This window comes from Eretmochelys imbricata, chromosome 6 (assembly GCF_965152235.1).
Source record: "Eretmochelys imbricata isolate rEreImb1 chromosome 6, rEreImb1.hap1, whole genome shotgun sequence".
In the NCBI taxonomy this organism is placed as follows: Eukaryota; Metazoa; Chordata; order Testudines; family Cheloniidae; genus Eretmochelys; species Eretmochelys imbricata.
The window spans coordinates 91,183,852-91,206,915 of NC_135577.1; the positions used below are offsets into that span (position 1 = coordinate 91,183,852).

Here is a 23,064-nt window from a genome sequence, read left to right on the forward strand (position 1 = left end):
CCCTGCTACTTTATCTCCATTTATATCTCCATGGTATTCCATTAAATGAGAGAGAAATAGTTTAACAGAGATGATGTCTACATTAGAACTGCCTTTCACCCTTCAGCACATAACTTGTAAGAGGCTCCACGGCAACTTGGACACATTTCTGTGGGGGTTGAGAGTCACCCCCTCATCTAATGCCTTGGGGACAGAGGGGTTCTTGCCAGTGGTATAGAATTGCTTGGGATGAGATATTTACTGAATAGGAGCAGATTTATCTCCCTTTCCACAGCAGGTGGATAGGACGGGGTAGATGGGATGCAGGAGTGTGTAACAAGGGGATCTCGGAACTGTAATGCAGCCCTGCCTCTACTTTCTCTTCCATCAACTCCCCTGAAACTAAGGATAGGGATTGACAGCTGTTCTGAGCTGGAGAGAATATTCCAGGGATATTGAGTGAATGTGGGAGTAGTAGCAGCTCCTACTGTGAAGGAGTTTGAGCTGAGCTGGCCAAATGACTTGGTCAGCCCATGCCCTGGTGTCCCTGGGAAGGAATTTGTTTGATCAGGAAAAGTTAGAGAAGGAGAGGATGAAGATGCGGGTGCCCAGGTGCCACAGCATTGAGCAACGTCTAAATTTACCTAGCTGGATGACTAGAAATAGCTGGCTGAGCAGGAGGTCTGTTTCATGGGAGCTGGTGATTTGTGGTGTTTTGATACTCCTGAATGACACCTAGTTCTGTCTAAATGTTGCCTCACTTGCATTGTTCTGAGTGTCTTTATCTGAATGGGTGAATCTATGGTTACCAATTCTGTATGTGTTTAATGCCCTCCTTGTGCCATGCTTGTTGCTGGAGTGAGGGGAGCTGGTAAGTGCAGATTTCTCAGTGCAGGAAGCTGCTGGGAATGTAAGATTTAAATGTATTGGAAACTTCCCCAAACATGGTTGGCATGCTTAAACCCAAAGCTTGTCACTTCTCTGCCTTAGCTCATCCATGGAAGGCTGTGTTCTTGTGGTTGATGAGGAGGATGTTGTGCACCCAGAGCATTAGCACCACCCAGAAGGATGAAATGCTTGTCCCAGCTTGATGCAACTGGCATTGAGGCAGAGCCTGTTTTCAGGAGGGGGCACTCCACAGCACCAAAAACAGAAAGATCAAATGCAAATTGCATGTGTGGCTTCCAATGGCAGCTGGAGAGGTAAAAGACAAACAGGGATAGTTTCCCTGTGTTTGCTAAGTCTCTAATGTCATCCTCTGACAAGGACCCTTGACCTGGCAACATGCTTCCCCTACTGCTCCACCAGAGCCTGTGATTTTTGACCTCTCTTGCCACAGTGGAAGGCTTGTCTTTTTTTCTCTCAGGCTTTTCCTGAGGTGGCAAATGTGGGTTATGTATTTGGGTAGGTCCAGTTTTGTTGTTGCTTTTATTATTATTTATGTGTATCACATTAGCACCCAGAGGACCCATTGTGTGGGCACTGTACAAACATCCCCTGTCCCATAGACTGTCAATGCTTTGGGGCAGAGGCTGATTTTGTGTTGCCTGTTTGTATAGTGCCTAGCCTGATGGGGCCGTAATTTCTGAATGCAGTCACCAGGGGCTATCACAGTACAAAGAATAAATAATAATGGTGCCTGGTCTCTTTCTTCTGTCAGTATAGCAAGAGACGGTTGTGATGGGCACATTTTATAGAATTTCAAAAAATGCCCTTAGATCCATTCCGAGCTCCTTCTCCCTTCTTCTATGCGAGGAGGTGGTCTAGTCTTGTGCATTTTCACCCACTTAGTTTTCTTGTAGCCCTAAACCCTTGTTTGGAAACCACACTGTTATCCTGGATATATTTTTTTTTTAAACTGACATCTGATGCTTTCTGTATTTAGCCCTACAAGTCCCTCTCTACAAACTGTTTGTGTGCTTCTCCTGGCAGCTGCAAGGTGGAAGGGTTTGTGGTGATTCAGTGATGTAATAAGAGGTTAAATGAGTTAGATATGTGCTGAGTGGCTTAGGGGACAGAATAGCTGTGTAGAAGGATCTGAAGAGTGTAAACCCCAAGGCCATGACATGGCTGTAACCAGGAGTAATGGGATGAAGCTAAGGAAAGTTTAGAATGAATATCCACAAAATTTTCCTGCTGTCTGAGGCTGTGGTATTGTCTCCCACAGGCAAGAGATAGAAAAGACTCTTGCTTGGGATGTTTAATCCTCCAGTGGGCAAAGCCCTGGAAGATAGCCTGGAGGGAGCAGTCCTGCCTAGCCAGAGGAGATGGATTAAAATGGGACATAATTCACCTCTACCTTCTCAGATTCTTCCCTTTGAATTCAGATCCTCTAGTCTGAGCCGCTGATGGGCCCTCTGGGCTGATTCCTTGCTCTTTTTGTCTTAGCAGGGGGATGGTTGTATGTATTGGTGCATTGTCCATCTCCATCCCTCTCCCTGTAGGCAGTCACCTGCCCACCAAGAGGGCTGTCCTCTAAATGCTACAATGCCATTGCATTGAATGGCTGCCCTTCAGGCTTGCTGCACAGAAGGGACTTGGTAAAGACCAAGTTCAAGTCTTACTTAAGTTGCTGCAACTCTGGTCACATCAATGGAATTACACCTACTTGCTTTGGGCCCAAAGTCTCCAATTCAGCGGCAGTTCTCGCTAATGTTTCTCCAAGTGAAAGCTCCAGCAATGGCAGTGGGGCAGCCCCTCTTCCTCTCTGTCTCTCTGACAGTAACCTTCTCTTGGCTTCCTCTTCTCAGAGATGGGAAGTCTGTGTCCCCTGCTCCTGGCCCTCACAGGGGCAGATTAGGTACTCAGGGCTAGAGGAGGCTCAGGACCTGTTAGAATGGAGAGCTGGGTGGATGAAGGGAGAAGCCTTTCCCATTTCACTGACCTACTTCGATGGGGAAAGTGCGAGGGAATGGAAGTGACCACTGCTTCGTGGTGCTTCTTGGGAGGGGGTGTGTGGGAGAGGAAAGCTCCATGTATTCCTTGTCACAGTGCCCTGAGCGCAGGAAGAGGGGAGAATATTTATTCCCAGCGCACAGAGTTAAAACTTCATTCTGCAAAATGGCCAAAGCAATCAGCGAGTGATGGAGTATCTGCTAAAAAGAAACCTGGCATTTAATTAACTTCTCAAAGTGCTGGTTCAGCAACCTCCATGTTTTACATTTTGAATATTGAACAAGCATCCCTAATCGGAACTGAATTACTTCTGGGCTTGCTGGGGTGGAGAGCAAGAGAGCTGCCATTTGCCTGCGCCTCCCTGCCCCCCCCCCACGTTATTATTATGAACTCCTGTTAACTCAGCCGGATCGGCCCTGATTTGCTGCAGCGACAGCATTTCTGACCGGAACTTGCCAGGGCCTGGGTGGGGCCCCTGGCCTAGAAAGGCAACTAAACAATATTTGTCTATGGCGGAGGACAGGAGGAACCTATTGGTCTCTCAGGGATGGAACTAGCATGCTGGAACTAGCATGACTTATTTTTCTCCAGTCCCTCGTGTACTGGCCTTTGCCCTTGAGTAGGGGAAGCTTTGCCTGCAGCTCATGGGCAGTGGGGACAAAAGAACTGAGGAGAAACTCAAAGAACAGTGAGTGTTCTTGCTAGTGTTTTGCCAAGCTGCCTCTCTGGACCAAATTAGCTCTAGTTTAACTGTGTGTGCAGTTGGCCAGCACCCATCTGCGTGCACTTTTCAAAGGTGGGGCCTGTTGTATTGTGCATGAAGTGACTTGTGTCGCCAGGGATGTGTGGAGGCTGCTTTGCAGAATAAGAACAATGTGTTGAAAGATGTGTGTCTGTCTCACCCTATAGCCCTTTTTCAGCATGGACCTCTTGTCTTACAGATCAGGACGGAAAACTGCAGAAGAAGTAGAAGAGTAAGTTTTCCTTGTTGCTAATGAAAGACTTGATTCTCTTCTGTTATGGGACCCTAATTCCCTGTGGGAGTGTTGTATAGTATGGGCATGTGAATACGGGCACTGGATTTTGGATCTTGCCATACTCAGGGTCAGGGATTTGAAGCCTTGCCTGAAGGCACGTGATGTGCCCATTGTCCTGAGGGAGGGGACTGGTAATCCAACTCCTTGTTTCCCTAGAGCCGGCACATGTAGTTTCTCTGTCTACAAAAAAGACAAGAATTTGGGTGGGGAAAAAAAGGTCTCTTTTCCCAGATGCCCTGGCCCCTGAAACCTCAGGTCCTGCTGTCCACAGAATCCAGGGATTACACTTTGTGTTCTGAAGAGTTCTTCCAGGTGGATGCAGAATGAAGCCTTGTGAGAGCCAAGCAGTGGAAGATTTGGGAGAGGAGCTGAACTGAGACAATGTGCGTGCTCTTCCCAAGTGTTCTGCAGCATGGGAAAACTGGGGAACTCCTGCCTTAGATTCTGGTGGGGACTGCAGCCCCCAGGCGGAGAGAGGGGACATGAGAATAAACACTTCTGTCTTTGAAATTATTTTCATATTGTGCTTTGTTGTAGTCATCGCCTCCGGCAGCAGAGCCTGGAGGGATCAGACGATGGAGGAGGTAATCTTCCTAACTGCTAGAAAAAAAATGTCCTGTGCTCTCTAGGGTTCTCCAGAACCATGGGCAGAATTATCCTGGAAGAAGCAACAGGAGAGTGTATCACATTTGAGAGAGATGCTGGGGTAAAGGTCTCCTTGACTGCAGAGCTGGAGAAGGTGTGATGGAGATCAGTAGAGAGAGTACTCTAGGGAAAGAGGACCAGGGAGGTTACCCATGGACTTAGCCTTGGTCTTGTGTAATGTAGAAATGATCAAATACTTTTGGTAAGATGGAGAGATCCTAGAACGAATTTGTGTCTGTCTGCATAGGGAGGGAGGCTGGAAGGTCAGTAGATGGTCAGGAGAAGGGGAAAGAATCACAAGTGGTTCCCCCATTTCAAATGGTGATAAACTCCACTGCCAAATCCTTCCTGGGTCTCCTATTTACACACACCCTCTTGTGCCCATTCAGGACTAGCACTTCTGACACCCTCCTGTGTGCCCCATACCTTGCTCGCCTCATCTGTCAAGTCTCCTACCTCTCTCCATGACCATATTAATGAAGACTTCATGGAATTCTTTTACAAAAATCTCATCACCCTTATATGGGAGTGTGTGTATATGTGGGCTGAGCACATGCACCAATGAATTACACCTTTCCAGCAGTGTACTGGCTGCTGTGAGGTACCCCAGATTTTTGGGCAGGCTCTAGCTCTGCTGGGCCTTGTAGTTACTGTCGCCTGTTCCTCCAGCACTGGGCAATTGTGTTATCAGCCAAGATAAATAGCTGTGAAAATCCACAAGGTAGAGTCCTTGACAGACATTAACCCGATATACCAAGAGGCCTGGCAGCACAGACACTCACCCACGGTTCCTAGGAGCTATATCAAACTTCCAGGGGCAGAACTTTTTTACACTGTTTAATTAACCTGTAAAACTGAGGGCCACAAAATATCACTGAGTCAGAGTTTAGCAGGATTCACTAAGGGATCAGTGTCATGGCCCTCATCACCAGACTAGCACCTCCTCCTGGTTGTGCTAGGAATTAGCTTGAGGCAGACGCTCACATCTGCGATCTGTACACCAGGTCTCTGTCTCTGCTCCCACTTACAGTTCCTCACTCAACTCCCAGAACCACAGCGTCTTCTCGACTCAGCCCTCTGGCTAGGTTGTCATCTGTGTTTTGCCCCTTCTGCGGGGGGTGGGGGGTATCATCCAACAGTCCTGCCCCTTCCCCAGTGGCAAGCGGGGGAACCCGGGCCCTCCCGCTACTCCAGGCCCCAACCCAGGGACCCCGTAAATAGCAGCCTTCTACTGCTCCTCTGTAACCTCTGTCATGGCTGCTCTGTGTCCCTGGGACACTTCCCCATGGCCCCAGCACCTTCTTTGCCCTCACCTCAGGGCCCTCAGCTGCTCAGTTCCAGGAGCCAGCCACTGCTCTGACCAAGGTGTTTGCAGTTCTCTCAGCCCTCGGGAACACAGTCCTTACTCCCTGGGCTCCCAGCAGCAACTGACCTTGCTCTGTCCTCCCTGTGCTCTTTTTTTTTTAATATGGGCCTGTGGGGCCCTGATTGGCTGTTTCCAACACAACCTCCCCTGGGCTCTATTAACCCCTTCTTTGCCCGTATGGGGCAGACACCCCATCACAATCAGACTTTTAGATGGGTAATGAGAATATCCACAGTTACATTAGAGAAGATAAAAATATAAGGCTTATTCAGATCTTTCCGGGAGATGATACATTGCATATGTGGCTACCAAGCCTGGCACCTTTTAAGCCCAAGTAGCTACCTCCAGAATAGTCTTAGCTTTCCCCCTGGAAGACTTCCTGAGCTTTCTGAGTTTGTGTATCACTGAGGCTGAACATATGAGCTCCCCATGGGTTCAAATACCTGAGATCCCTCATGTTACACGCTTGCCTCTGAGTATTTGATGTTTCTTTGCAGACAGCAGAAACCTCTTTGGCCAAAAGTTTGCACCATGTGGCATCTGGTACTCAGACACCATGTGTGGTAGATAGACTGTGATCTGGAGATAAGTCAAATCACAATATAGTGCATTTGTTTATCCGAAGCCAAACTGCAACTGACAGTCATTTTTGTCATTTGGAAGCCAGCATCCAAGACTGTGTGCGTGAGTAAAAGTGAGAAAGAAAGGAAAGATCACAATATTCTGGCTAAGATTCCAACCCATACAGGTGTCTGGTAGAACAATATATGATGGAGTGGGTGGGGCTACTTTAAACTGTGCACTGAAAACCTCTGAATTATCAATGTCCCAGTATTTCTCCATCACTTTCCTACAGTCCTCCTTACGGAAGGAGATAAAGCATGGAACCTATATGTGAGAGGGCTTAGGGATCAGAGTCTCTCTGAGATCTCAGCAATTCCAGGGAAGGAAAGTGGATGATTAAAAACAAAATCCCACCCAAGGAAAATGACTATGTTGAATAAACAGTCCAGGAAAAATAAATAATACACAGTGTGAAAGTATAGAGCAGCACAGGCAGGGCCGGCTCCAGCTTTTTTGTCGCCCCAAGCGGCAAAGACAAAAAAAAAAAAAAAAAAAAGAAGCGGGGCCTGCTGCCGAATTGCTTCCGAAGAGGGAGTGAAGAACCCACCACTGAAAACGCAGACGAGTTGCCCCAGTCACAGACAGAGTGCTGCCCCTTTCTATTGGCCACCCCAGGCACCTGCTTCCTTCGCTGGTGCCTGAAACCAGCCCTGAGCACAGGTATCTAATATAGCCATGGACTGAATTGAGTTACTGCCCCAGACACATTGGGATACCTAATACAAACCTATACTTTGGCTTGTGACATTCAATACGGCATTATGGCTGGGACTTTAAACACCCAAAAGTCAAAACATTGGCTTATGTTCCCCGAGGAATGTGCCGTGGTCTTTTTATGTGGCATATGGTGTTGGCTTGTTATACCTTTAATGTGAATAGCTAGGGTTGCCTATTAATGGTTGCTGTCAAACCATATATTTGAATCTTTTGTCTTTAATGCATTAGAAATCTTAACCATAAGGTTGCATTAACATTATTTATCTCCTGTGCCACCTTTTCACTAAAATAAAAAACTGCAGACTTAGAAAAAGAACACTGTGTGTTCAACAACAGTTTTGATGTCCAGGGACATTTTACTACTTATTTATACTGCAGTTATGCCCAGAGACCCCTGACAGGATCATGGTCCCATTTCACTGGATGCCATAAACACACAGTCCCTGCCACAAAGAACCTTCAATCTGGCCTGGCGGGGGGCGGGGAGAAGGTGATACAATCAAATAGAAACATTTTGTACATGTAATTATATTGATGAAATAAATATGGACTTCCCCAACTGCCATTCCACCTAACTATGTAATGTTGGGAGATTTCTTATAGCTGTCATGGCTGAGTTGGATTCTTGAGGAGAGGTTTGAAGTAGAAGATAATAGCTTCACAGATTAGTTCAGGGTGGGCATACCATGTGTAAAGGGCTGAGTGGAAGGAGGCCAGAGACAGTTGTGGAAGGAGATGGACTGAATGGACATTTCCAGCTTCAGTGATTCTTTAGAGTTACATAAAGAAATCCACAGCACAAGTCACATAGACAATGCAGTAGAAAAGAGTGAAACGTTTCCAGGAGAGAGCGCTTGTGGAAGACAGGGAAGGGTCAGACATTGCAGCTCTGATGCTCTGTTTTGGGGTATATACAGAACCCTGCTAACAATTCATTTTCTCTAAACTGTATTTCTCCAGCCATTTTTCCAGGTCTCTCTTCCTCACTGAGAACTAGTCCAGGACAAGTGAGACATGTTAAAAAGGAGCCATTTTTTGTGGCGTTGGAGAGCCAAAAAGTGTATCTGACAAAAAGCATCATTTTTCCACTCTAACTCCAAATTGGGGGAACTTTTCAAAAAAGTTAGTCACCTGAGAATAGTGGCAGTAACTCCCCAGCTGTAACTAGTGTCTCTGTGTACCAATGTTGGGGTTAAAGCAGTATTTCTCAGACGGGTCCCTGGGATCTCCCTGACACAGTTTAGGAAGGAAGCAAGCCGATCCCTGTTATCAAAAATGTTGAGAAACACTGTTCTAAAGCACACACTATTGAACTATCTGAGCTCTTGTGCAATGCTCTGATGCACAGCCCACACTGGCATATACACATATTTGTACATAAAATGTGGTCTCTGTAAACATGTACTGCTCCTTTGCTGGGTTGCAGAGTGTCTGCCTGAGCCCTTGCTTGTGGGGCTCTGGTAGGAGAGCTCTGCCTCTCTGCACAATGGGAAACCTGTTTTAACAGGATTTAATACATTGACAACCTTAGGAATAATAAACCTTCACGAGCAACAAAAAAGTGTTTAATCCCTAAAGGACAGGCCTACTTGAGCCACTTTTGGCCAGGGGCAATTGGGGGCTTAATACTGTGTGTGTAGCAATCTGGGTGATCTGAGAGAGAGGAGTTTAAGGGTAATTGCTCAATTTTCTGTCCATGTCAACAGGGAAAATGGGCAAAAGTGGTTGAGCTCAGCTCAGCAGTGATGCTGGATGAGATGTGAGGCTGTCAGTGGAATTAGAAAAGAGCTATCTGCAGAGCCCTGTCTTGTAAACGCCGGCTGCTCTGTGCTGGGGCTACGCAAGGGAGGAAAGGGTTATTACAAATAAATTCACAACGAAAGGGGCCCCTTCCCTTGTGCACCCCTCCCCTGGGGGACTGGCACGGGCTCTATTTTTATCCTGCCTGGTATTTCACTTGTTCACTTGACTTTTTCCAACCAATGCAGCATCTGTCTGACGGATGCAGCAATCAAGTGGCCATCTCCTGGATTGGGCAGCTTTTGAGTACTGAATGCCCCTGCCTTTCCCTTCAGAGATGGCACCTCCCTCAACCGGTGAACCTCTTCAGCTGAGAGTCCCCTCTTTGTGCCTTCCCTGCCATGCCCCCTTCTGCAATGTCTTCCCAGAAATGTCCCCTCAGCCCCACTTCACCCCTTGGAATTCCCTTCTGCTCTTCAGCTCCTCATCCAGTGATGCAGCTGCAGCTCATTGGCTGAGACTGCTGTCTCTATCCCCCTGGCCATGGCTCCCCCACACATGCTGCTCCCCCACTTCAGTAATGCCCCACTCTGGTAGCTCTGCTCCCCAGGAGGAGCGCAGCAGGGCCATTGCTGGAGGAAGGGGACAATGTATGTGGTTTTGAATGTGGGAAAAGGTGGTATATGATTTTGGAGCAGGTAGTGTGTGTGAACAAGGAAGCTGATTGAAATGAAGGGCTGACTGCTGCAAAGACAACCCCACACTGACCTGCAGGAGAAGCTGCCAGAAGGCTGTGACTAAATCAGTGCCATCAAAGTGACACCCATTTTCCCCCCTCCCGGAAGCTTCCACCTAGGAAGTGATGCTAACTATGAAACTTCTATATAAAGTGTTAAGCCTTTACAAGGGCTTCTTACCCTTCTGGTGTGTGCGGGCAGCTCTTCTTCATTAGAACAGGGAAAGGGAGGAGGTAGTGGAGGAGAGATGTGGAGGGAGCTGTGTGGGGAGAACACTTGCCATTGGTGAAATGGAGAGAGGAGCAGAACTGTGCCTGGCATGTGAGGAGCTGAGTGAGTGGGCTGAATGGGGAGTGATGGTCTGGGGCAGAGGGTGATGATAATGCTTGTATGTTGGTCTGTCCCACTGTGACTTCATGTGTCCATGCACCTGCCAGTTGGATGGTTCTTGGAGGTGCAGGCATACAGCTCTGTAGGTGCACCTGGTCTTGACCTGCCGCCCTTTGCTATTCAAACCCTGGACTTTTGTTTAAGAGGGACTCTGCATCAGGCCAAACTCTGTGTGGTGGTTTTGTGATGTAGATAAAAATCCGCCAGGGACTGGGGGAGTCCATTAGCATATGTGAGGCCAGTGATGGGCAGGCTCACAAACAGCTACTGGCTTCAGGCGGGCGATTGGTCAGGGCCAGCTTAACCTCACTTTGACAGCTGACATTACAACCTGGAGTTGCCTTGGTCTGGAGAAGTCTCTATCTTTTCAGTGGGAGTGGAAGGGGAGAGCAGAGTGTGTGTATCCCAAGGGATATGATGAAAGCCCTGTTTTGAGTAATTTAAAACTGGACAAGGCAGTGAATAATACAGCTGTTAGGGAACAATCCTGGCCTGTTTGGGGATTAACTTGATGGGTTCTGGAAAGTCTCTTCCATCTCTAAATTCTGTATTATGTTAGATACATAGTCATATTGGGTTTATGATTGCTGAGTCCATAAGTGTAGTTGACGGACTAGGTTTACCTAAAAGACCTGTTAAGAAAAAGCTCTTGAAAGCTGATTACAGAATTGAGACTCCATCATTTAAAACCGCTCGAGGCAAACTCCTTTGAACATTGCAGCAGTGGAGGGACAGAGAGAGAACTGCGTAGCCCTTGATTGTAGCATCGTTCCCTCAGGACCCGTCCCCACTCCCCCCTCAGTTTCTCATCTGATATGAGAAAGCAGCAGTAAGACTCCTCATCTGTCTTATGAAAATCCGATTCGGAATGGCTCTGATCAAACCCAGCTGGCTGTCAGCAGTGGTGGCCTTGTGCGGAGGGAGGGAGGCTTCTGAAGAGTTTCTGGATGTGGAAATGTCACAGGTGCTGCCGATCAAAGAGGCATTTTTTTAATAAATATATATAAGAAAAAACAAAAAAACCTAAGGATTTAGCATAAAAGAAATGTATTTTGTCTTGTTTTTCCAGCGTAACATGAAGAGGATGAAATAGAATCAGATACGCTTGCTCCCAAACATACTTCCACAGGACTGCTCTGAGAAGCCACTTTCCCTGTCACATTAATGCTCTAAAGCAAAATCACTCATCTCTAGCATTATTGAGGAGGGTTTTGTATTTCTGAACTCCCCCCATCCCTCCCCCTGTGCCTCATGCCCTTCTAGGCTGTAGCCCTGCCAGTGCCTTAATACTTTTTAGAAGGGGAAAAAAATGAACGGGGATGTGGAGAGAAGCCTTTGAAAGGAGAAAAGTGGAAATCTCCAGGAACTGAAGCAGGCACAGAGTTCAGACAGGAGTCTCTGTAGGTTGGTAGCTGTATGATGATCATGGCTGAATGTTTCCTCCACAGAGAGAGATCTTTGGCAGTTTGAGCCTCCGAGATCAGTGCCCTGCTAATGCCAGTTGTACAGTAGCACAGTCTCCAGTAGCACAGTCTTAATCCTGGTCTCCAAGTTCCTGATGCTTCTATTGCCAGTGACCAATCTGGTTGTCCAAAGGTCATAGGTGCATAGATTATAAGGTCAGAAGGGATCATTAGATCATCTTCTAGTCTGACCTCCTGTATAACACAGGCCATATAATTTCACCCAGCTCCCTCTGTATTATGTCCAGTAACTTGTCGGACAATGCTGTATTGCCCCCTATAACACAACATCATTGCAGCACTTCTATCCTCTCCCTCAACCATCCCAAGGAAGATGTTTGCAATGATGATTCCAAACTGGGAAGATACTGTATGTCAGCAGCAACACCGCACAAGGTGGCGGTTGCACTGGATTCCAGCCTGCCCGAGTCACACCATGGTGAGCATCTGGGAAAACAAATGCCACAACCTGGTTACAGTGGTAGGGACTGGTGCTGTTCTCCGGGGCTCTCCTGGCTCAAGAGCCTGAGTGGCCACTCCTTCTACTATCCAGCCCTTTGTCTAGTTGATAATCACTTTATAGCTTGGAAGGCTGAGAAAAAACAAAACCATTTGCTCTTGTTCTCCACTAATATGGTTGTCTCTGTAAAGCTACTATTTGGCTTTTCAGTGTCAGGTTGCCACTGAGACCTTTCTATGACTTGGGGTTAGAAGGCCCCTTTATTATTGTGACTTTTCACAGCAGCTAGCCCATGTGGTACCACCATCATAGACTCTCACCATGGTTCTCAGAGAGATGGACTCTTGTACTGTTTTTCCTTAGTTTCTTCTCTCAGCTTTCCAGGGCCACACCCCAACAGTCATGGTAGCTACCTGATTCTCTTCAGTCCTCTGCTTTCATCCTCCCCACTGGCGACAGGTATGGCTCCTGATCAGTCATCAGATTGACAGCAGGTCCGGTACGATCCTGCAGAATGCATTCCAGTCAAATGGAGTGGCCAGAGGTCCAGAGAGCTATTCTTTGCCCACTCTGCTTGCTTGCTTGCTGCTCTCACCTTCCAAGAGGCTTTGAGCTTGTGTTCAGTAGAAGCTGCCTCTGCTCCTTGTTCCTTGTGGTTTTTTTAAGCCTGTTGCTTTCCACTTTTCTTTTTCTTATTTTCCATTTTTTTCCATTTAGAGGGGGAAAAATATTTATCAGATTGAGATGCGCTAATTAAAGCCATTTTCTGGTATTTGGTTAATGGAGTGTTTGATGTCTCTCTGACAAGACCATGAAATGCATGGAGTGTCCACAGGGACGGAATTTGCTGAACACGGCGCTTTGTAAATGAGGGGACACAGTGTCGCAGCAGCTCATGAATATGAAACGCCCATGATGCTACCTCGGTGGACTTGGGAACACAGATGAATCCTGTCATGTGCTAAATGAGACCAATTTCTTTCACTTAACTTCATCTTCAATCAGACCTTCTTCCATTTGCCTGTTTAAAATTCCCCAAACGTGATGCAGAAGGTAAAAGCATTCAGTAAAATAAAGTTTTGCAGCAGCAGAGAAATTATAATTATCCCTGGTTTAAGTTGCATGCTCATAACATGTAAAATTAAGTTAGTTTCTGTCATTCTTTAAGTGAGGAGCCTGTAATTCTGTGCGTTGAGGATAAACAAACCTGTTTTGAAGGGGTCAGCTTGCCCCCAAAGCTGCCATACTCTGGGTAGTCTTCACTCTGTAGTCTCAGTCGCAGCAAAGGTGTGCATAGCATTGTTTGGTCACTGAAGATGCCTGCATTGCTGCTGTGCGGAGCTTGCATTCTGAACTGGCCACTGAAAATGTCACGTGACTAGGGGGAGAAAATCCTCATTAAGCATGAATTGCGAGATTTTTAGTGTGACTCTCAGCACTTGGAGTTGTGATTCCAGAGAGAATGGCTGTGCAGCTCTAGGGGGCCTACATTAAAAGGGGAGGGTTAGTGGCTGTAAAAGATGTACTTTAACTGAATCAGTGTTGGCACTGGACTGGCACCAAGGAGACAGGGCTTCCAATCCCAGCTCCGCCTGACCTGTCTGGCCTTGGGCAATCCACATCTCCTCTCTGAATTTGTTTTTCCCCCATCCACTTTGTCTTGTCAATTTAGCCTGTAAACTCTTTGGAGCAGGGACTGCCTTACTGGGTGTTTGTACAGCACCTAGCACAATGGGAGCCTCGGTCTCATTTGGGGCCTCTAGGTGCTGCTGTAATACAAATAACAAGCTGGTGTGACTTGCATGTGGAGGAGGAAGGTGCAGCAGGAAAAGCAACGGCCAGGAGTGTGAAGGCTGTAAGGTAAAGTGGGTTCTTACCCCTCCTAGCAGTTGCTTTTCCTGCCTCTACCTCTCCGTCTATCAGTTACCTGTGTAAGAGGCAGAAAGGCAGATGGTCACAGGTACCCAGCCTGGACTACGGCCATCACTAGTGTCTCTTGTTTGTTATATCTTAAAAAGCACTCTCCCCTGCTAATCATTCAAGTACCCAGTCTGAGTAAGCATGTGTCCTCCTTCCCTTCCGAACTCCTACTTTCTTACACCAACTTGCCTCACCATAACTTAGATGCAATGATCTTTAGGGTCTGGATTGTTTCTTATTCTTTTGTGACCAGTGCCTAGCCCACTGCCAGCCCTGACCAGCCTGGGGTCTCTGATGCTCTTGTCATAGAGATAATAATACACTTTATTAGCTATTAACAAGACCTCTACATTTGGTCTAGGAAATTATAACTTAGCTGTTAACTATCACTTGGGGCTAGTGCCACAGTAGTTCTGGGTTTGATGAGCTTAGTTTGAATTGCCTCCAAGAGAGAGCTCCTGGCTCCTTGGGAAACTTAAAATCAGACTAGATGTAGGTGTGGAGAATAGACCACAGGAAACAGTTCTGTGTTGGCCAGCATGGGGCTCAAATATTTATTTTCCATCTCTGCCTTGTTTGATTCCTGGGCCCAGGCTGGCATGGTCTGAGGAAGAGGATGCCAAGGGAAAGTGCTTTATGTTACTATTTGATCCCCTTTAACCAAACTGGGGTCTGAAGAGGAGTTCCATCTAGGTTTTCTTAAGGTCACTCTGGGAGCATGGGGGGCCTTGAGTTGTTTTCCCTGACTTCCAGAAACCCATTTCTTCTGTTTTCTGTCTGTAAAACATTACCCAACGTATGCCTCTTCCACTCCTCTTCCTCTTTCTTCACTGATTTTACCAGAAGGAAAACTGGGTGTATTTTAACTGGGGAGGAATGAGTGCTCCTTTTAAGAGCAGGGTACAGTCGAACATTCTCCATGGTATCACAAAACTGATACCAGAGGAACTCTGGTGGAGGCTGTGGTTGAGGGCGGACCTGCATGAGTTACACTAAAGGGGCCCAGAGTCTAGTTGGGAGACCAAGTGCTAAGAGATGGCTTGTACCTAATTTTATTATTATTCTTTGTTTGTTTTTGTTGTTGGTAATTGGCATTTGATTTTACATTATCTTTATGCTCTGAGTTCTGGGCCTGGGAGGGAAGGGTGTGCTATAGGGGGAGGGAAATCCCCTGCTGGAGCAATTCTGTCTGGGCTGTAACATGGCTAGTGTGGTCTCCACCCAGCTGCAAAGACTTGTCTGCAATATTTTATTGAAATTGGCAGATGTTAGAGATCAGGAAACTGCCCTTCCTTCTAAAACACAGCTATGCATTGTGAATCTGTTTGTTTCCAGATTGTGGTGCCGTTCTTTGTTCTCTGTTTCATTTTACAATGTGCAGGCCCTTCAGCGGCATCATTGCAATGATGATGTTTTTGTGTTTGATAAGATGTTCCCAATTCCCATATGCACATGCTGGAATGCGATTCCCAGCTGCTCTTCAATGTGTATAGAAGTTATGAAGCCATGTACGAGGCTCATATGCAAAGGCCCTGATTTCAGATAGATTATAATGTAGACAGAAAATTTTACAACAAGATTCCATATGGAAAAATCAAAGTTAATTGATTTGGTGGAAAAGATCTGAAATATAGACACTCTGTAGGAGGCAGGACCCAGAGAATCAGGGATAGCTGAGAGAGACCAGGATGATATGGGCAATACACTATCTAGGAGATTTGCAGCTGCTGAAATAAGGCCAGTGCAGTTTCTGGCTGTGTGCGCATGGGTCCTGCATTGTAAGACAGAGAGGACATAGTCCTGCAAAGATTTACTTACGTGCTTAACTTAACATGTGAGTAGTTTCACTGAAGGTGATGTGAATGCTAAAAGATAGCATGTGTTGGCAGTCATAGCACAGCCATGGGGTGGAACTGGAATATTGCAATAACTTCTCAGCAGTGTTACCAGAAAGATATTGGGAAAACTGTAGTAAGATCTGAGAAGAGCAACAAAAATGATCAGGAGGGTGGATGGCTTGAGTAAAAAAGATGCTTGGCTAACTGATGGCAAAGGCAATGCTGTGATGGTTTACAAATATGCAAAGAGTGTGAACAGAAAGAAGGGAGCAGAATTATTTAGAGTGGCACAACAGGGATGGGGCAGGAGAGGAGGAAATTACAAGTAGTGGGTTGAAATTTAAAAATTTTTTTTATGCTGAATAGCATTTAAATCTGGCCAGTGGGATCTGTTAGCCTGGGAGCTGGGGATGCCCCATAGTATAGGACATTTCAAGGTAAACTGGACATGACTCTACATGGCATACAATAGGGAGCAATACTGCACTGGCCACCATAGGATGGGCTGGTGGGAAACTAATAGAGCACTTCCATTTATGTCTAAATTCTACTGTCTACGATTCTCTCAAAGTACCTACGTGGTGTTAGAGCCTTGAATTCCTTGAGAGAGAGAGAGAGAGAGAGTTTCTACCTGGTAAATTCACTGGCTTTCCGTAGCCTATTTTTTTGAGAATGCTGTGTGGCTGCAATGCTCGGTAAGGGTTCATTCCACTCCAGTTGCAGCCTGTGGGAGTCTTTCCATGGAATTCATTGGAAGCTGGATTTGGCCCTGTGTCAGCAAGTCTAGCAGCAGGATATCCAGTTTGTAAAACTCTAGGATCCTGCAGGGTGAAAGATCCATCATTGATCTGGGTCTGACATTTGTGGCCCATCTGCAAGAAAAAGGGAGCAACAAAGCCCAAAGGAATCCAAGAGAGCGAGACCCAACCGGAGAAGGAATCAAAATAAATAATGAATGGGGAAGCTAGGCTGTTGGTTAGCTGATAGAGGGAGGGATCCTGCAGGGGTTCAAACACCCTCAAATCCATTGGAGTCAAAGAGGAATGAGGACACTCAACTCCTTGCAGAACTGGATCCTTTCTGCATGTGACACCAAGAGTGCTGCTCAGTAGAGGAGTGTAGAAATGCTCCCAGTTAGTTTTACATTAATTTCTATTAACAGGGGAACATTTTTCATCAGTGTAACATCCAGTTCCAGTCTCTACCTATAGATTTGTGTGTATCTTCGCAAATGTCTCTAGCAAAGAATAGGCTAACTTTCAAACATCTTTGAAAGCCTCCAGCTCCCCTTAACCACTGAACTGCTGAGCAGCACTTCAGACAAGCCGAGAAATTAGAGACCCAAAAGACCCTCCAGGTTTCATCTAGTCTGGCCATCCCCTTGCTTCTGCCCATGCAGGAATGTTCCCTAATCCCTACAGTCACTCTCCAGGGTCTTGCCAAGTCCTGCTTTTAAATGACTGTAGCCATGGGAATCTCACATTTTCTGATGGGCAGTTAGAGATGTCCCCTTAGTCCATTTTGCCTGTGATTCAACAAAACTTCTTTTCTGTGCTCAGCTTCATCTCTTTACTTGTAAGCTAATCCCCGCAAACCAGCCTACACAATTTGTCTCTTCCTTACTCTTTGCCCCTTATCCACAATGACTCTGCCCCCCCATAGCTATCACTGGGCTGAGCCCTACATATTCAGCTCTTATAATCTCTCCCTCTAAATCAGTCACTCCGTCAGCTGAATCGCTTTTGTTCTTTTGTCCCTTCATTGCACTTTGCCAGCAGCTGGGAGCCCCTGCTGGGAAGAATCAGTGCAATGGCAGCGTCTGCTGTGAGAGCGGTCAGGGCTCCGCAGCGAGCAGAACAGTAACAGGCCATTGTCAAATGGCGCAGTGACTCAGTGCTATGGAATTGCCAGCCTTTGCCTTCCTCTGTCTCAGGGATGGATCAGGCCAAGTTGCTACAGTTTCCCTGCAAAGGTCTTTATGAAGTTTGCTGCAGCCAGAAAGCTGTTCCATAGGCACCTATTTGTTGGGTGGTTGGGGAGCTGGATGGCACGGCTCTGCTGAGATCATCCAAGCTGTCACTGCCTCTCGCTGCAGCCTCCATCCTCCTCAGCCCTTTCAGCAGGCAGCCAATTAGAGAGAAATCCCACTGTGTGGCTAGCTCCAAACAGCCATCTCGCCAAGGCCTGGGCTGACCCAGGCTCTGCTGCAGATGGGCCAGCGCTGTCTCCTCTGGCCGGGGAAGGGGAGCTGGGGGAGCCTGTAGCGATGCGGAGTGGACATGAGGCAGGAGCAGTGCCATTTGGAGCTGTGGGAGGCTGCACAGCACTGACAGGAGGCAGGAGAAGGAAGCTGCTCAAGAAGGCCCGGTCTTGAGCCCCAAACTCTTCAGGTGGGGCTGTCTCTCCAGCTCCTGAATATTCATCTCAGCCTGGGCTGCAAAAAGGGTAGAGCTAGAAATAGCCAACTGCTGCATTCCAACACTATAGCAGCAGTGCTACAGATGGAGCCAGGAGCAGCCTGATTGCTCTAGCCCGTGGCATGCCTGCTTCATTCAGATGCCAACTGGGTGAAGAATCTCCAGAGAGCGGAGCCATTCAGCTCCCCAGCTCCAGGGACAGGGGCCCCTGGAGCAGTCTTCTGGCAAACCATAGGCCTTTAAAGGGACACTACACTAAGGGCTTGGCTACACTTGCGAATTACAGCGCAATAAAGGAGCCCCAGGCACACTAGCTCACTACCTGTCCACACTGGCAAGGCACGTAGAGCGCTCTGACTCCGCGGCTACAGCATTGCTGGTACTCCACCTCGGCGAGTGGAATAACGTTTGCTGCGCCCCCGCTGGAGTGCCGTGGCGCCAGTGTGGACGCCCTGGTCCTATAGTGCGCTCTGAGCGGCCTCCAGAAGTGTCCCACAATGCCTGTTCTAGCCACTCTGGTAGTCACTTTGAACTCTACTCCCCTGCCTCAGGTGACCAACTGTCAGACCCGCCCTTTAAATTCTCTGGGAATTTTGAAAATCCCCTTCCTGTTTGCTCAGCAAGGGGTGGAGTGCTCTCAGCGAATCTTTCCAGGTGACCATGCCTCCATGCACCAGGCGATCCCTGGTATGGAGCAATAGCGAGGTGCTGGACCTCATCAGTGTCATCAGGGAGGAAGCTGTCCAGTCCCAGCTGCGCTCCAGCCATAGGAATTACAATACGTTCGGGCAGATATCAAGGGACATGATGGAAAGAGGCCATGACCAGGACGCACTGCAGTGCAGGGTTAAAGTGAAGGAGCTGCGGAATGCCTACTGCAAAGCCCGCGAGGCAAACAGCTGCTCCGGTGCTGCCCCTGCGACCTGCCATTTCTACAAAAAGCTGGACGCAATACTCAGGGGTGACCCCACCTCCACTCCAAGTACCACCATGGACACTTCAGAGCCCAGTTCAACAAGGCAGGAGGAGGAGGAGGAGGAGCAAAGCGGGAGCGAGGGTTCTGAGGCGGAGGAAGACACCCCAGTATCCCTAGATGCATGCAGCCAGGAGCTGTTCTCAAGCCAGGAGGAAGGTAGCCAGTCATGGCAGCCGGTGCTTGGGGAAGGACAAACACCAGAGGAGGTTCCCGGTAAGCGGCTTTTATTTTAGGAAGGAAGTTATTCGGTGTGGGCTCTTGGGGTGAGGAGGGTTAGGGTTGCATGCATGCCTAGATGCGGAATAGGGCATTGATGTGCTCTCTCACATTGCAGTAATCGGCCTCAGTGATCTCTTCAAAGGTCTCAGCCAGAACTTGGGCAATGCGCTTGCGCAGGTTTCTCGGGAGAGCCACTGTGTTCCTTGTCCCAGTAAGGCTAACCTGTCCACGGCACTGTGCTGTGAGGGGCGGGGGACCATTGCTGCACACAGGCAAGCGGCATATGGGCCAGGGTGGAATCCGCATTACAGTAGAAGACTCTCCCTAGCTTGCTAGGTCACCCTCAGCAGCGAGAGATCTTCCAGGATGAACTCCTGTGGAAAATGTGCAGACAGTGTTCAGGATGGGGGCCCCCTGCCACTGTTGGCTCTGCCCAAGGCACGAAACCCAGAGGACAGTGAAACAATCAGTCACGCTTGACCCTGTGCTTACTCACCATTTTGGGGCTCCTGTGGATTAAGTGCACTCGTTTTGGGATGGGCAAATTATGCTATTGTGTAGACTGTGCTTGCCCTTAAGTACAGGGGAATGATTGCTCTGTCTGGTGTGAACAATGCTGTCTCTGCTAACTGTTGCATTTTGCCTTTACAGATGCAACCTTGAGATCTCAGCCGTCTGTGTTATCACTGGCCAAAAGACTCCAAAGAATCAGAAAGAGGCCACGTAGAAGCAAGGAAGACATGTTGCATGAAGTAATGCAGCATTCGAGTAATGAAAATTGAAAAGTGCAGGAGTGGCGGGACAGTGAAAGGAGGATCCGCCAGCAGAATGAGAAGTGCTGGCACAAAAGTGTGGTGCTCCGGCAGCAAAGTACGGATCAGCTGATAAGCATAATGGCGCACCAAGCGGACTCAATCCAGGTGCTCATAGCCATGCAGGCAGAGCACTACTGCGCCCGCAGCCCTTGTCCCAAAACTCTTTCTCTCGTGCCCCCATGTCATCTCCAACCCACTTTCCCCAACATCCAGGTTCTTACCACCACCAGCTGCCTCCAGCACCTATAGCTTCACCACCCAGCCCTGAAAACTACAACCCTTACCCTCTGCACTCAACCCCCGATCACCATGCAGTATAGCCATCCTGAAGTGCAGCACTCATTGCACAGAACTCCAGACAGGAAGGCTGAGTATAACAGGACATACGCAAATCTGTGATTGTACCGTTCCCGACCCTACCCTCTTGCCCTTTCTGTTTTCTAAGCAGTTGTATTTCTTTTCAATAAATGGATTTATTGGCTTTGAACACATTCTTTATTATTGCATAAAGTAAAAGATAGCTTAGCCCAGGAAAGAAACAGGCACTGCAAGTCAGCGTAGCAAAAACAGATTCCTACTAACTTTGGAACCACTGCACTTCACTCCCATGCAGGGCACCAGACATTACTGGTGGCTTTCAGCCTGAAATTGCTCCCTCAAGGCATCCCTAATCCTTACAGCCCTGCGCTGGGCCCCTCTAATAGCCCTGCTCTTTGGTTGTTCAAATTCAGCCTCCAGGTGTTGAACCTCCGAGTTCCATGCCTGAGTGAATCGTTCACCCTTCCCTTCACAAATGTTATGGAGGGTACAGCATGCGGATATAACCATGGGGATGCTATCATCGGCCAGGTCCAGCTTCCCATACAGAGAGCGCCAGCAGCCCTTTAAATGGCCAAAAGCACACTCCACAGTCATTCTGCACCGGCTCAGCCTGTTGTTGAACCGCTCCTTGCTGCTGTCAAGGCTCCCTGTGTAGGGTTTCATGAGCCACTGCATTAAAGGCTAAGCGGGGTCTCCAAGGATCACGATGGGCATTTCGACTTCCCCTACGGTGATCTGTGGGCTTGTGGCTTCTGGTCTGGGAAAAAAATCCCGGCTTGCAGCTTCCTGAACAGGCCAGTGTTCCAAAAGATGCATGCGTCATGCACCTTTCCAGGCCAGCCTGCGTTAATGTCAACAAAGCACCCACGGTGATCCACAAGCGTCTGGAGAACCATAGAGAAATACCCCTTCCGATTAACTTGGAGGCTAGGTGGGCTGGTGCCAGAATAGGAATATGTGTGCCATCTATTGCCCCTCCGCAGTTAGGGAAACCCATTTGTGGAAAGCCATCTACAACGTCATGCACGTTACCCAGAGTCACGGTTCTTCTGAGCAGGATGCGATTAATGGCCCTACAAACTTGCATCAACACAATTCCAATGGTCGACTTCCCCACTCCAAACTGGTTAGCGATCGATCAGTAGCTGTCTGGAGTTGCCAGCTTCCAGATTGCAATAGCCACCCGCTTCTCCACCGTCAGGGCAGCTCTCAATCTCGTGTCCTTGTGCCGCAGGGTGGGGGCGAGCGCCTCACACAGTCCCATGAAAGTGGCTTTTCTCATCCGAAAGTTCTGCAGCCGCTGCTCGTCATCCCAGACTTGCATGACGATGTAATCCCATCACTCAGTGCTTGTTTCCCGAGCCCAAAAGCGGCGTTCCACGGTGGTGAGCATGTCCATGAATGCCACAAGCAAACTTGCGTTGTATGCGTTACTCTAGTCGATATCGTCAGAGCCCTCACTGTCACTTTGGATCATAGGGAATAATTCAAGTGCCAAATGTGACGTGCTGCCGAGACTCATCAGCATACTCCTCAGCAATTTGGGCTCCGTTCCCACAGACCGAGAGGGAAGACAGAGTGCACTGTACAAAAAACATTGAAAAATGGCGCCAAATGTGGACGGAAGCACAGGGATTGCTGGGATGCAAACCGATGCATTGGGACAGGACCCAGAATGCCCCGCACCTCCACCCCCTTCCCACAAGCCACAGCACCAGAATGGGAAGAGGTGCTCTGTGGGATAGCTGCCATTAACGCACTGCTCTCAATGCCGCTGCAAGTGCCACAAATGTGGCCACACCAGAGCACTTGTTCCTGTCAGTGTGGACAGCAGCACTTTCCCTACTGCGCTCTCCGAAGGCGGGTTTAACTCAAAATGCTCTACATCTGCAAGTGTAGCCATGCCCTAAAGCCTGCTCTACACTACCGCGGTAAATCGATCTAATTATGCAACTTCAGTTACATGAATAACATAACTGAAGTCGATGTAGTTAGATCCCCTTTGGCGGTGGCTACACTGCTCTGTGTTGACGGGAGACGTTCTCCCATCGACTTCCCTTCTGCTTCTCAGGGAGGTGGAGTACAGAAATTGATGGGAGAGTGCTCTCCCGTCGATTTAGCGTGAATTCACCAGACCCGCTAAATCGACACTCGCTGCATGTCTACACTTACTGGTAGATCGACACTGCTGCAATCGATGCAGCGAGTGTCAATTTAGCAGGTCTGGTGAAGACATGCGAAATCAATGGGAGAACATGTTTTGCTCCTATACCCACCTTCCCCCACCTGCTCACTCCTTATATCCCCAGGAATATGCCTCAGAGAAAGGCAGCTCACCTTCTCTAAGGAGCATTTGTTTGCACCCAGGCTTTTCGGCACCCCTTCTCTGTCCCTCTTCCTTTCTCCTTTCCCTTCCCCCCCAGCTGGAGTAGCTGTGACCCTAGTCCAGGGAGTGGGCTGGAGACAGACCCATAGGATAGGCTAGCTTCAGCAGACTCACATTCA

General features: G+C 48.1%; 1 protein-coding gene across 1 annotated transcript in view; it reads left to right on the forward strand.

Moving 5' to 3' along the window:
• Window positions 1–23,064, forward strand: part of IFT43 (intraflagellar transport 43) — a 58,221-nt gene that overhangs the window by 29,772 nt on the left and 5,385 nt on the right. The window contains 2 exon segments of the mRNA XM_077820355.1: window positions 3,816–3,848; window positions 4,449–4,495. Of these exon segments, the coding sequence (XP_077676481.1) occupies window positions 3,816–3,848; window positions 4,449–4,495 (80 nt within the window).